Source organism: Akebia trifoliata, chromosome 13 (genome assembly GCF_017979445.1).
Source record: "Akebia trifoliata isolate Shusen 1 chromosome 13, ASM1797944v1, whole genome shotgun sequence".
Lineage (NCBI taxonomy): Eukaryota > Viridiplantae > Streptophyta > Magnoliopsida > Ranunculales > Lardizabalaceae > Akebia > Akebia trifoliata.
Genome location: NC_141387.1, coordinates 5115083 through 5130698, shown reverse-complemented (window position 1 = coordinate 5130698; position 15616 = coordinate 5115083). Strand labels below are relative to the sequence as shown.

Below are 15616 nucleotides of genomic sequence, written 5' to 3'. Positions count from 1 at the left end.
TCATGATTAATTCTCAGGTGCTTTTCTTTTTGTTTTCACAGTCTTGCAACTTGCACGCATGCATGCAACAACCGCACCTTAAAGCCCTAACATTTCTCCGCAGATTTATGGGTGATTTAGATATACCCCTCCATGTTTTATCTAATATTTATGATACCCCTGTATTTTCAAACTTTTGACATTGCCCTTGACTGTAGTCTTCTCTTGTAGACTAATGTTAAATGATCTAAATGCCTTTATTTTAAACCTTTACCTAAAGAGTCGTGCTACACTTCCCTGCATTGGACATTGGGTCCGACACTGAGTTGACCTGATAGTGCACAGATAATCATAGATTTATTTCGTCGAGATACAAGTTAAAAAATCAACAATTCTCTATGCATTGTCAGGTCAACTCAATATTCAACGTAGGCAGTAAAGTATTTTCCTTAACTTAAAAAATTATTAATCACTCTTCAAATTTGTCAGTTTCAAGTTCTTAGGTTTCTAACGTGAATTTCTTTTAATCCATTTAACATTATCTTCAATCCAACACTTTCAATCTAGCTTTAACTCTAGAAATGTTTTGATTTTACTACCAACAAAATTCATTACTTTTCACTTCCTAAAACATTTTCGGTAGTTTTTGACAGTTGAATTAGATAGAAATGCTAAGGTTAAAGGTTAGGGTTAAAATTTTGGAGAAATTCCCAAAAGGGTAGAAAAAATTGAAAAATTCTCTAAATAGTAGTGGGGATAAACATAGTTTGGTTAGGGGGGGGGGGGGGGTGGCGGTATTCTTTTTTAATAATATATATTTCCCCCACTTTAATGTAAGTAAACGATTACAAATTTTTTGTTCCTATTTTAACTAAAATGTTTTAATTTCAAAAATGATAATTTACAATTTTCAGAATTAAAATGAAAATGCTATTATTTTAGAAAATTTTCAACGCATATTTTGGTAAATATTTTACCTGGTTGAGCATGACTGATTTTGAAAAGAAAAATTAAAAGTTGAAGATAAGGGCATTATGACCATTTTCAATTAGTCTATACGAGAAGACTAAGTTGAAAGGGGGACATGTCATCAGTTTCAAAAGATGAAGGAGTATCTCAGATATTCTCATAAACGTTGAGGGGTAGGAATAAATTTGTCATCTCAACAAAAACAACACGGATAAGGTTAAAGAGGGGCATTAGAAAATATTCAAATATTGTCTATTTGATGATAATTTTTTCCAAATATAGGACCCAATTAATATTTTCCCTCCACAGTCATTTGTTGGATATCAGGTTTGGGCAGTTTTTATTTTTTTTGAATTTCTTTTTTGCCCATTTCAGATCTGTATTTTTACGGTTAGAACTTAGAACACTGGGGCCGATTTGGAAAATTTGAATTTCTGATAAAGCAAACGCAAAGATTGCTTCGAAGCAGAGCTTTTGTTTCTTTTAATGGGAACGCCAAAGCGACAACTTTTTTTTTTAAAGCTTTAATGGCGGACGAGAAATCTTACAATTTCAGCTCTGTTTCAGTCATTAATTCTTCTTCGAAGCTCTAGATTCTTAACCTTCCTCGATATTCAGTCAATGATGATTTCAGTTTTTTTCCCCTAAATTTTTTTGTTAATTTTTCAGGAATATTAGTGTGGGAATTCGAAAGCAAACTATGCATACTAGTGAACTCTGTTTGAGATAAATTAGGGTTTCTGATTGAAGGTTACAAGGATTTGAAGACCGAGTATGGAAATTTGAGATTTGAGATTTGAGTTTTGATTCTTGGCCTGTGAAGAGGAAAAGGAGGAATTTTTTTTAGTAGGGGATCTGAATTAGGGTTTCGAATCATGTTGTCGGCCATGTTGCCTTCGACTACTACTCGTAGTTCGTTGGAGGAACTGCTGGAGTCCATTAGACAAAGAGATGAGAAGCCGAAGGACATACCACCAGCATTGCCTGCTCGTCCGACTTCGAAGGCTCGGCTGCCCTCGGCGAGAAGATCACTACCCGTTAACTTTAAAATTGGAGACGCCACCACCACCTTGGAGGACTCGTCGAATGATTCAAAAGAGAAGGAAGGGAAGAAGAGGGATTGGAGTTCTACTAAGATTGAAGATAAAGAATCAGGTTTCAAAAGTGTTGGGAGCAGAAAGATGTCGAGGGTGGAGGTTGTTTCTCTAGTTGAGTCTCCCTATAGTAGGAAGGCAGAAAAGGAAAATTACGACGTGAGATTGGAAGAAAATAGAGATTTAGATCTTATGGTTCCATCGTCGCACTTGCCACCATTTATCAAGTCTAATTACGATGACAATGCCAACTATTTTCCAAAGACGGTACATTATGCTGCCCTTCTAATAAATTTAAATATTTTGAAACTCTGTTTGATGCTATATAAATTTACTTTAGTTTTAATCTTCTATACTATATCAGCTGTTCATAGTTTATGCAGAAACCAAGTCCTTGAAATAGATTTCCATGATAATTGATATAATCGTACTTGATCTTCAAAAATGTGACCATGATGAGTAATGGGTAGGTCACTTGGCTGTTAGAAGACACAAATTATAGATTAGCCAATGCATTTTAGGTTTGGATGCTAGATTCGTGAAGGATATTCCTCTCAAGTTCTACATTGGCTACCATTTTGTGTTGCCAAACCTTGAAAGGCTGTTTATACTTTGGTTTGTCTTCCGTTGGAAGGTTTTCTTGTTATTGTAGCTCCGTTTGTGTAAACTAAGCCCTGATATATCTGGGGTTCAGGCAGAGCTTCATAATGTTAGCCAAGCAAAAGGCATTTAAACCCAACTGTGAAAGGATTCTAATCTAATGACGAGATGAGTATGGTTCATTTTGGGTCCATACTCACTGTTTGGTTTCATGTTGAATATGTAAAGCTGTGATTTTTCATCTGTGTGTGTGATTTCTTTCTTATTCCTTAAGGTGGCCCCATTTGGTATGCATAAATAAACTCAAGAGTGCTCTATTTCAGGAACTTCGGGTTTGGTGTCAGCTCTCAAATGGTCAGTGGGAGTTTGGAAAGATACAATCAACTTCTGAGGAGGATGCTCTAGTTTTGCTTTCAGATGGCAGTGTGGGTTTACTTCTTTTTATATTGTCTAAGTTACACTTAACCAATTTCAAAAACTTAAGCTAGTGGTGTTTTCATTCACTTGTGTTATGTTATTTCTTCAGGTTGTGACAGTGCCTACAGGGAATCTCTTGCCTGGAAACCCAGATGTACTTGAAGGCGTAGATGATCTTATACAGCTAAGTTACTTGAATGAGCCATCCGTTCTTCACAATCTCCAATACAGATATTGTCATGATAGGATTTATGTAAGTCTGATCTACAATCAAAATTCTTTTCCACAGCCTCACTCCTATTACTGATTCTTGTTTATATTTCTATAGACTAAAGCTGGGCCTGTTTTGGTTGCAATCAATCCCTTTAAAGATATCCCAATTTATGGAAACGAGTTCCTCATAGCTTATAGACAGAAACTTACGGACCATCCTCACGTTTTTGCTATAGCAGACGCTGCCTTCAGTGAGATGATGAGAGGTGAACATAACCATACATATTTGGAGAGAATTTGATTCTTTGGTGGACTACCTGTTGTTTATTAAGGAGTGCATGACTTGTTTCTGAAGTTTTTATGCTTTTTTTCTTTCCCTATTTTGTGGATTCTGCAGACAAAACAAACCAATCCATCATAATTAGGTAAGTTGGAAGTATCTGCACCCTATTGTTCTTTGAGAGTATTTCTTTTTTCTTGCCAAGCTCCCTAGTTCCCCCCTCCCCCCTTCCCCCCATCGTTGTTGTTTATCCATACCTGGAGAGATTATGTGTAAAATAGTGTGTGCGGTCTTGGTTATCATATTCAACATTCTACCACAGTGGGGAGAGTGGAGCTGGGAAAACTGAAACAGCAAAGATTGCGATGCAATACTTGGCTGCATTTGGGGGTGGCAGTGGGATAGAGGGCAAAATCCTTCAGACAAATTGTATACTGGAAGCATTCGGGAATGCGAAAACGTCCAGGAATGACAACTCTAGTCGATTCGTGAGTTTTTGATCCTCTTCATGATGGAAAATTTTCTCAGGGTTATTGTTTTTTAAATTTTGGAACGCATTCTTATTTCAAATCCAATACAATTTTCACATTTTGATATTTTGGTTTCTTGACAGTACTTGCTTTTTTATTTCCCCCATGTAAAACAACTAACGGCTTAGCAAAAAAGGTTCACAGTTTAACTTACATATTCCCCTGATGTGGTACAGGGAAAGTTGATTGAAATTCATTTTAGCACAACTGGGAAAATTTATGGTGCAAAGATTCAAACCTGTAAGTATATTTTTACTGTTAATTATCAGATTTTTTGCGACACAACAAAGGACCCTGGATGCTCATTTTTATCATAATAACTGACTCGATTTACTTCTACTGTGTATGGCATGATATTTTAACTTCCAATGAATGTGGTGGAATAGTTCTGCTTGAGAAGGTATTCACACCCTGTTTGAAATTTGGTTTGGATTTTCTCCTTAATATCTCGGATTAATTTTGAACAATGCCATGTCTGTTTTGAGCAGTCAAGAGTGGTTCAGCTAGATACGAGAGAAAGATCGTACCATATCTTTTATCAACTTTGTGCTGGTGCTCCATCTTTTCTTAAAGGTTACTATCCCATTCTTATTACACCTATGTCTGTTGTTAAATTTTAGAAGTTATGCATGTTATGATAGGAGCTGTGAGCCATTACCTTGCCTCTGCTTCACATGTGACACATCAGATGGATAAGGATCTGCCATTTGATTAGTTGCATCAAGCTGATTTTCTAGGTCAACAGTTAACCTAATTGAATTATCCTGATCATCCAAGTAATGGACTTTTTCTGGCTCGTTTTTTATATTTGATGGGGATCAGAGTGATCTAATTAGGTTGTTTTTAGGCAAATGAGAACTCTTCAGTGTGATCTGTATCTGGCAGGACCTAATGCCGATAATCCTGGTTTGGAGAGTACCTGTTTTATGCCCGGAACCTAAACTAATAGGACCCAGAATCAACCTAAAGAAATGGGGTTTATTTCTGTGTACACTGGCATCAGAACTAAACTATATGATATCATTGTGTTATATGTTCATTTCTGTGATGCCCTTATTCGGATATGGAGCGTGACAGACCTCACAGTGTGTCAAGTTCACAAAGGCAGGGAAGCTTGATACTTTCCATCCCCTATAATGTGATTTCCTTTGAATGAAAGTGCATGAAACATCCACGCATACCATCATTTTTAGTTTCTCCTAAATGGTTGCATATCTCGATCCTCTGGAACCTTCTATCAGGTTCACAGTTTACATTAAAACCAATATATCCAGTTTTTTCAACAAAGATATTTTCCATTTTTAAGTGTATGACTTATGGAACTTCTCTAAATATGCTATATTCCTACGAACCCTAGTGTACAGATGTTTTTCAGGGTGATAGCCTTATGTTGCCTCTTTACCTGTCTTGTATTGAGTTCCTCGTATTATTGGTAACTAGGAGTTGGACTTTCTTGTTTAAATTAGACAGGTTTTGCAAATGAATTGACAGTATATGTCTATATAGGACTTAGTTTCGCCTTTTAGCTCATTTGGTATACCAACACATTTGAAGTTCACCATCTTCAAAACAGGGTAGGAATTGTTTAAAGTGTTCTATTTGTGGGTCATCTCTATAGTTCTTGTAGTTTACTTAGGAGTATATATTAATCTTTTGATAGAGTATTGCAATATTAGTGCATACTGCAAGACACATAGTACACATTCTTTATTTTCATATCACGTCTTGAACAGATGCCAAAGTAGCCTGATCTGTATATCTAACCTATAATTGCACCAAGTGGGAGCATGAGTGAGGGATAGTTTCCTGAAGCAGCACATTGAGGTAGCTTTTGTATGTATGTAGAATGATACTTATGTATGTGTGTAACTTTTAATGAAATTTAAAATATTTGGGCTAAATGATGGCGAAATTACAGATATTATAAACTGTTAAACACCATGTTGCTGGAATTTATGGAATGATAGTTGGTGATGCAAGCAAGATGTTAATAGCTGAATTATTTTATAGTTGCTACTTGTTAATCTTGCTTCCTCAATAGCTACCATATCTATTTATTGGGTCATTCAGAATGTATTTGGTGTACTAAGAGTTAATATTTGTTCTACTTGGCAGAGAGGTTGAACCTTAAAATGGCTGAAGAGTATAACTATCTAAAGCAGAGTTGTTGCTTGACGATTGATGCTGTTGATGATGCTCGGAAATTTCAGATGCTGATGGTAACTTGAAAAATAAGATGTTACCACTTAACTGCACACCGTGGGGATCTCCTATTTATGGTTCTTTTGTGCCTTATTAGTTTTATGACACTGCATTTCTGGTTTTCTGTTTTCTTCATCTGACCAGGAAGCCTTAGATATTGTTCAAATAAACAAAGAAGATCAGGAGAATACATTTTCTATGCTTTCTGCAGTGTTATGGCTGGGAAACATTTCCTTTAAAGTAGTTGACAATGAAAATCATGCAGAAGTTGTGTCAGATGAAGGTATTGTTTTGTATGCTGGCAGTTTTTGAACTAGTTCTCTTTTGTGATGGCTTATTTTTTATTTAATTTTTTGAATATGCTTCATTGCTAGCTTTGATTATTTAATCACCGACTCTCTTGTAATTAGTGTCACATAATATTGTTCCATGACAGCTATGGCAATTATTCCCTCTCCGGGATTTTTGTTAGAAGCTGAAAGCCTATAAAATTGCACAATGCATTGTAAACTTACACAATTTTTTCAATGTCAAACACAAACATGGAGTATTGTCATTTATATTGTTATCCATTGTTTGTTCTTTAGGGTTATTTGCTCACATTTCCTGGCGTTATTTCAAATATCTTGGCCTTTCTCTAAATCATTTTGTTTAGTGTTTTAGTGTTGGCAATCCTTGTGCATTGGTGTTAGGAAAATGATTCTTTGTAGCATGATGCTTTTTATTGTCTCTTGGTCCTTATGGAAGGAGAGAAATGGTTGTGTGTTTCAGGGGAAGGGGACTTCTATTATTTGTTATTTTAAGATTATAAGTAAACTTTATTGATGAAGAAGGAGAAATCTATTTCCAATGTCATTATCTCTTCATTAGGACTTACTTTCTTTTTCTAAAGATTTTTCCAAAGTTTAAGGGATTTTTTTTCAAGGAACTTTTATTTAGATGGGAACATGTATGTTCTAATAGCTCCAAGATTCATTTGTAAGCTGGTTGGGCTTGTTTTTGTAGTGTCTTTCTGTTTTCATTAGGTCGGTCTTCTCGACCTCCTGTATTCTGTTTCTTTTCTTCAACAAAGTTTACTTATTGTACACAAAAACAATAGTTGAGAAAATATAAGTATACAGAATGTTTATGAATTTTTGAAAGTAAAATATAATTCTTTTGGAAGTAAACTATTTTCAAAGGGATAATAGATTTTTGAAATTTTGTCTTAGTTGATTTACCTTAAGTGTTTATGGTGAACGTCTGAGGATACACATTAACACACAAAATAAGTGTGCATACAATAGGTTATATAAAATAGTTGATAACAGAAAAAGGGAGATTTATCAAGATTTCAATACAGCTCTAACTAAATCTTGTACCCAATTTTTAACAGCTGTAACTAGTGCTGCCAAGTTGATGGGTTGCAATGTTCGGGATCTGATGTTAGCTTTATCCACTCATCGAATTCGAGCTGGCAATGATGATATTGTCCAAAAGCTAACTTTGCCCCAGGTCTGATTAGTACTTATTCATGTCCCCCCCCCCCCCCCCCCCTCCTTTATCTCGTGTATACATGTAAAATATCTGTGATTGTTGTTTGATCTTCTCCAGGCTATTGACAGAAGGGATGCATTGGCAAAATCCATCTATGCAAGCTTGTTCGACTGGCTCGTTGAACAAATAAACAAGTCACTTGAAGTAGCTAATCAGCAAACAGGGAGATCCATAAGTATCTTAGATATTTATGGGTTTGAATCATTTCAGGCCTGTCTCTTGTACTGGTGTGTGATTTTGCATTTTTCTAATTGATATACAATTTTGATTCTGATGCTTTCATTCGTGCCTTTTCCAGAAGAACAGCTTTGAACAGTTCTGTATAAACTATGCAAATGAGAGGCTGCAACAACATTCCAATCGACATCTGTTAAAACTTGAGCAGGAGGTGAGCATCCTGTATCTATTGTAGGATCAAAATTGCAGCACATGCACAATGCTGGATTTTATAGTATGAATTCAAGGGAACTTTTGAAGATCTTGTTTAGCTATGATGTATTTATGTGATTAGCCTTCTAAAGACATTTTCATATATACTAAACAGATCGTTATCGAAGATGGTGCAAATAGAAAATCCTTATTTCGTAGGTTCTATGCTTTTCTTCCCCATTTTATCTCCACTATCTCTCCCACTTTCTCACTTTTCAAATTGTTGTTACTATGAGCCAGTGAAACGCTTATGATCTGTTTTCTTGCGACCTGCACACCACCTTTTGTTTTGGAAAATATGAGTGCACACTTATTTTGATAATATCTAGTTTTTTATTGCCAGTTATACATATTAATTATCATCTGCAGTATTTGGCTGCCACTGTCTATAATTGAAATTTTGCACTGTCATTTACTTTGCTGCAGTTTAATGTCTCTCCAACCTTTTTTTCATATGGCCTCTCACAGCTTGCATACATTAACTTTCCTTCTCACACTGCTTTTGTACATCAACTTTCTGGAACTTGTTTTTTCATAATCTGGTTGTTAAAGTAGTAATATCTAATTGCACTTGGAAAATATGACAGGAGTACAACAAAGATGGGATTGATTGGACAAAAGTTGATTTTGAAGACAACCAAGAGTGTCTAAATCTCTTTGAGAAGGTGTGTTTTTTTAACCTTTTACATCTTCTCATTCTCAGTTTAGATGCTAGTGATCTATAGCATTTTTTAGAAAATCTCTTGAGAGCTTTTATAAAGAGGAATATATGAGTGTCTTGATGCTGAAGTCTTTTTTTTTTAATTCTTTTTCTGTTTTAGTACTTATTATTAATTGTATGCCTTTCTAAACAATTGTTTCTCTTTTTATTGTTACATACTGTGTGGTGAGATTATGTTATGGTTTGTCATACTCTGATGATTTTCACTTCCCTAATATGTGCAGACACCTTTAGGGCTACTTTCTTTGTTGGATGAGGAGTCGAATTTTCCCAAAGCCACTGATTTGACCTTTGCCAATAAGCTTAAACAACACTTGAACACTTATCCTTGCTTCAAAGGGGAAAGGGGTGGGGCTTTCAGTGTGTCTCATTATGCCGGAGAGGTCAGTTTGGGTAACAGCTCAGCTTTTTAAAAGGTTTTCAAACATGTGTTTTGGTTGACTCTACTGATAAAAAAATTGCAGAGGACATTCGGTGTTAAAAACTGAATAAATTCAAACTATATAACAAGGAAAATCCACTTTCTAAGAATTTTCTGTGTTTACACCGGATTGTACATGCGCCTCAGAGGCATACACATGGCATCACACTTTAGCAAAGCAATCTTTAATTTGTTCAAATATCATTTTCCAGCTATTATTTATGTATCTTTTACATGATTTCAATGTATACAATATTTCTCTCAGCTCTTTTCTGAACTGAGTTTTGCTTTATCATATGACTAATCTATGGTGCTTTATTAGGTTTTGTATGATACAAGTGGTTTCTTGGAGAGGAATAGAGATCCTTTGCACTCTGATTCCATCCAGCTCCTCTCCTCCTGCAGTTGCCGATTACCTCAGTTGTTTGCCTCCAGCTTGCTTAATCCATCACCGATACCGGTGAGTCCGTTATGGTGGGTAGGTGCTGCTGACTCCCAGAAACAAGGTGTTGGGTCAAAGTTCAAGGTAAAGATGCCTATTTATGAATTATTGTGGTTTAAGAGTGAAAATGTTCGTTGAATATCTCATACTTGTTTCTTAAATCTTATTTAGGAGACAAGTTGGCAAAATATACCCATCCTAATGCGATTTTCTTCTTCCCTGAAATTGAACTGCTGATGATTTGACACTTTTTTGGATTCCTTGTGTGCATTAGCACACATCCGTCCTATACATTGACACCCAACCTGATAAAATATATTGATTTTTGTTCTAGTAATGTTCCATGCTTGTGTTTGGAGGTTGAAAAATAATTAAAACCAAAATCGTGCTGAGATATTTCATGTCTTCTCTATTTGCATACATTATATAATAGTTGAGATGCAATTTTTGTGCCGCTGAATTTTTAAGTGACCAAGTGAGGTTGTATGGCGGTATTCTTACTTGGTTTCGAAGATCCAACATTGGTTACCTGCTTTTTCTTCTGGGTTCATTTATGAGTGGGTCTTTACGTGTCCAATTTGAATTTTGATATCTAATCGTCTTATTGCTTTCATTTGAAAGTGACACTTCTAGCACTGTTTTCTGTTGGCTTTCCTATCTAAAATGATTATGTCTACATGCATGGTGCTTTATTTTAAAACCATCTCACGCGTTTCAATATGTTATTATATAGGAATAAATTAATTAATTAGAAGCTATTGAGCATTTTAATATGCTGTTGACCGTGTCTTTCATCGACACATCACATTAGGCAATTTTTTCTTTCTTTTCAATAATTCTCTTATATGCTCATAGGGTGAACTGTTCAGACTGATGCAATGGTTGGAAAACACCACACCCCACTTCATTCGTTGCATAAAGCCAAACAATAAGCAGCTTCCTGGTATGTTTGAAAAGGATCTAGTACTGCAGCAGCTAAGATGCTGTGGAGTCTTGGAGGTTGTCAGGATCTCAAAATCTGGGTATCCTACTCGAATTACTCATCAACAGTTTGCACGGAGGTACTTGATGAAATCCAATAACTTGTCATTTTCCCACTTGGAATACTAAGTGTTGTCCTCACATGTGGTTTCATAATTTTTTCAGGTACTGGTTTCTTCTTCTAGAGAATGTTGTATTAAAGGATTCATTAAGTGTATCAGTTGCCATTCTTCAGAAGTTCAATGTCCATCCAGATATGTATCAAGTTGGTTATACAAAGTTATTTTTCAGAACAGGGCAGGTATTTCCTCTCCATCATTACACATTGTATTTTTTGAGAATAATTCTTGTTTTCCTCGAGGAGTAACCTTGATCCAAGGGTGTTTTCACTGTTTGTCAACACAACCAATGTCATCAAAATCTTATAAAAAACCATGATATGATATTGTTTTTGTGCTAATTTTCTAAAAGCATAAAATAATTTCTTGTTACCTAAATAAAAAGTTGTTACCGGTTTCTTAAAATCTTTGAATATATTCATAGAGGTTAAAACTTTTCATATAAAGAAGCAAGGTACGAGGATAAATACTATGGCCAAACCTTTGTATAGATTCCCCATGTGTTCAAAATGCTTCAACACAACCAACAGTAACTGTTTTGTCTTTTATTCTTTTTGTTCCGTTTTGATAAAGAAACATGCATCTTTATGAATTTGTTGGAGAATAAATTGTTATGGAAATTCTCCAATAAATTGAGAATACTGCACTTCAATGTTTCTGTGGCCAGCATTTGATATTACTACTAAATGAGGATAGGAAAACTGACTGCATATCCTGCTTCTGCTGAAGTTTTGAATTTTGACATCTCTGCCTGAAATAGAGTGAACATGTATTGTTTATTCTAGACAACAAATATATTCTTAGTGTTCCCATATCAATTACCATTCCTTTTAGCATGTTTGCCTGATGTTTCTATATGTTTGACGGTTTGTAGATTGCTGCCTTGGAAGATGCAAGAAAAAGAATGCTGCAAGGCATACTCGATGTTCAAAAATGTGTTCGGGGTCACCAATCTCGCCGCCGTTTTCTCGAGCTGAAGAGAAGGATAACTGCACTGCAATCATGTAAGCATATTTACATATTCTAGCTGTATGGTTTCCGTTTGAGTAGACTCCCTTCTGCTGATTATATGGCCATGTCGGGTTCTTGTCATCTGCTCATCTAACTAGTTGAAGTTACATGCCCATGCAGTTGTCCGTGGTGAAAAGGCAAGAAAGGAGTATAAAATTTTGGTGAAGAGATGGAGAACACTTAATGGTCAGCAGAAGGCAGTCATACTTTTGCAGTCAGGTAAACTCTTTGTTCTGTGTACAAGTTTCTTGCTTTTGTATAATCTTATAAAATTTTCCTCTTCTTTCTGCAGTAATCCGTGGTTGGTTGGTTAGAAGGCATTCTCACAATGTGCACAATCTGGAAAAAACAAATCTTGACAGCACAAAGACTATCAGCCAGCCATTTGAGAAGCCTCTAGAACTGAAGGTACTTTTGTCTAGAATGTTTGTTAGTATGGAAGAAATTTTGTAATTATGTTTCTATTTGTCCCAAACTACAGTTGTAATATTTGAGTTGTTGGAGTTCATAATGTCAAAAGTACAGCTGAAGTACACAGCAGTAGTTGTGGACCTTAGGTCAAATCTTTCAAGTGAAATTACTCGAAATGTGTCAGTTCAATATTTTTTTCCTGTCTGATATCTATCAAAGTGCAATCTAACACATTTTGACTTTAGTTTCATGATATCCTGGGATGGAGCCAGGATTTTACTCACGTAGGGGCAACTAAGGTGGAATTTTTTTGTGGGGGCAATAGCGGCGGATTTCTTTATCTGCCGCTATTATCTGTTGCAATAGCTCATTAATCTTTGTAGACTTTGAAAATTCCTGTGGGGGCAAGAGACCCCACTATAAATCTGCCCCTGATTGTATCTGTATAAATTGTTTTTCATCTTGTATCCATATTTTTAGCTGTGCTAGGAAATAAGGAGGATACCCGTGTTCATATCCATGTCCCGAATCTTACAAATTGTTGAGTCTTGCTTATCCTCGTTTCCTGCATACAAGTTCATATCCAAATATTATGAATCATGATAAAACCTAATACTGCTTGTTAGCCTGGATATAGAAACAGAGAACAATATACGCAATGAGATGAAAACAATCTCATCGAATTTAGAAACAAATTTGGAGCTCTTGTTTCAGATGCTGCATATCAATTTTGTTTCCATTTTCCCTGTGTTGTTGACTTCTTTATTTTTTTGCATTTGGGGTTCTACTTCAACTGTTTTTGTGCATTTCCTAATTTTTTTGATATTTTCAGAATAAAAATAAAAATGTATAGAATTTACATGCCAATCTAATTCATGTCAAAGGGGGTGTGAGGGCTGCAATGGCTTGCACCATTTAGAATTTGAGAGAACGGATAGGAGAGATTACCTACTCTGGTTTTCCATGTTGACACCGAGCTTCTTTTTGAAAAAAAAATAAAAAAATAAAAATTACTTGTAATTTTTGGCAGGAAATGGAGCAGGAGCATGTTCTAGTTCGGTCTTCAGATTTTGCAGAGCTTCAAAGACGAGTGCTGAAGGCGGAAGCAGCACTAGGGCAAAAAGAAGAGGAAAATGCTGCGTTGCAGCAGCAGCTTAAGGAGTATGAGACAAGGTGGTCAGAGTATGAGGCAAAGATGAAATCTATGGAGGAGATGTGGCAAAAACAGATGACATCTCTGCAGGTGAGCTTGCCTGCCTTAACTTTATGTTTATCTTATCCCAAGTATTTGAACTTTGTTGCCACTTGGATGAAAATAATGCACAGGAATGATTAACCAACTTTCTGTGTTTGACTGGATAAATATGTGAATATCCAGTATTTGTTGTTATGAGTTCTGCTTTTTTTTTTTTTTTAAAGAAGAAAATCAAAGTTTCCGATGTGATTGTTAGATCTATTTGAGAGAAGTTACTAGAAACAACTGCAAGAAAATAAGTGTTTGAAGATGCTCCCTTAGATAACGGATTCACTGCTAGCAATTCTCTGTGCACTACACAGAAAACATATATGATACAATTGTTTTTTTTTTTTTTTAGACTTTAACAATGTCAAGGGTGCGGGACCAATGAATTTCACACCACCGGTGGCTGGTTGCAACCCAATCTTAAAAAATAATACTTTGTGTTGTTGTTGTTGGATAATATCTCATAACCTTCAAGTTATGCTTCTTTAGGATGACCTGCTCGTTCATCCTCCTTTTGCTTGTGTTCTGTTTGTTCTGATTATTTATTGATTAAATGATTAAGCTAAATTTTTTTTTTAATGGAAGCATGTCTTGATTCCCTTGAGGAACCTAATAAAAAATCGACCAAGTCTTTTATGTACGAACTTCTAAACAATTTTTGTGGGAATGGTTGAAAAAGAAGAAAAAAGGAGTCCAACTTTTTAAATTTTTTTTTTGTGGAGTACAATCATATAAATGGAGTGCAAGGGGGAATTTTTAAGTGGTGGAGTACAATAGATAATGGGTGGTGTTCAACTAATCGGTCCCTTCACTTATGGGTGTTGTATCCATGTTGGATACTTCAAGTTTTGTGTAAATTTCAAATCCATGCCATCTCCCTGGCTTATCTTCATAAAACCTGTACTTTTATCTTGGTTTAATTGAAACCTCAAACCTCCATGCTAAGCAAAGGTATGTTTGAATGTTGAATGAAATTTAATAGAGATTTATGTTTTAATGTTTAATCGAACCTCCTATATCACTAAAGGGTTCAATGGTGGAAATAATATTGCAGATGAGTCTCGCTGCAGCTAAGAGCAGTCTTGCTGCGGATGACACCATGGGCCATCCTGGAAGGCCTGATGCTTCTCCATTGCTTCACTATTATGATTCTGAGGATACAATGTCAGTGGGGGCCTGCACTCCTGGAGGGAACACACCAGTCAAATTACCTAATCGCACTTCTGATGCTGGACCGGGACGAGTGTCCAATGGCGGTCTCAATGCAGTCAGTCACCTTGTAAAGGACTTTGAGCAGCACAAACAGGTCTTTGATGACGATGCTGGGTTTCTTGTCAATGTTAAATCAGGACAGTTGGCTTCCACTATAAATCCTGACAATGAGTTCCGGAAGCTGAAGGTTAGGTTTGAGGCTTGGAAGAAAGAGTACAAAGTCAGGTTACGGGAGACAAAGGCAACACTTCACAAGCTTGGGAATGCAGAAGCGGATAAGACTCGTAGGACATGGTGGGGAAAAAGGAGCACAAAAAGGTCTTAGAATTTCGAATCTTGAAATTTATTGGCATCTTGATGGGTTCAAGCCTGGACTCGCCGCCTGGTGGTGTGTATAAATGCATTCAAAAGCCAAGCTGAAACTCTCCTTCAAGCGTGGGCGTGACCAGAAAAAGAGATCATTCCAGGTGGAATTATAGTAAGGGTTTACTGTTGACTGGTTTAGTATCCATGCAGTTGTTTATGACTGAATCCTCCGGTGTTGGAAGATGGATGGGTACTCAGGAAGTATATCTAACTACCATTTTTGTTACTTAAGAGGGCGGAATGGATGCTTGTCTATAGCTAAAGAGGCATTGAGACATTTTTTTTTTCTTTTTCTCGAACAACTATGATATCTGTATGTATATTTAATATTTTGTTGTTATTGATGTAAGTATTTATATACTACTTGGAACAGAGAATATGAAAGGAAAATGTTATTTTCTGTGCCCATCCTTGCATTACTGGAAGTGTTTGTGATGTTG

At 36.0% G+C, this 15616-nt stretch overlaps 1 protein-coding gene across 2 annotated transcripts; it reads left to right on the top strand.

The window, feature by feature from the left end:
- The first annotated feature begins 1218 nt into the window (after positions 1 to 1218).
- ATM2 (myosin 2) lies at positions 1219 to 15582 on the top strand. 2 transcript variants are annotated; one of them, XM_086421881.1, is made up of 25 exons: positions 1219 to 1275; positions 1618 to 2309; positions 2966 to 3067; positions 3169 to 3312; positions 3388 to 3538; positions 3670 to 3697; positions 3875 to 4040; positions 4259 to 4322; positions 4469 to 4482; positions 4571 to 4655; positions 6198 to 6301; positions 6429 to 6567; positions 7660 to 7778; positions 7878 to 8030; positions 8119 to 8208; positions 8837 to 8914; positions 9195 to 9353; positions 9714 to 9917; positions 10689 to 10894; positions 10980 to 11115; positions 11808 to 11937; positions 12065 to 12163; positions 12237 to 12352; positions 13386 to 13598; positions 14653 to 15582. In XM_086421881.1, exons 2-25 carry the CDS (start codon positions 1824 to 1826, stop codon positions 15133 to 15135), a joined length of 3669 nt encoding a protein of 1222 aa, XP_086278007.1. In that variant the 5' UTR covers positions 1219 to 1275; positions 1618 to 1823; the 3' UTR covers positions 15136 to 15582. The 2 variants fall into 2 exon arrangements, with proteins under 2 accessions (XP_086278007.1, XP_086278006.1); XM_086421880.1 differs by lacking the exon at positions 1219 to 1275 and having other exon boundaries at positions 1282 to 2309.
- Positions 15583 to 15616: the final 34 nt, after the last annotated feature.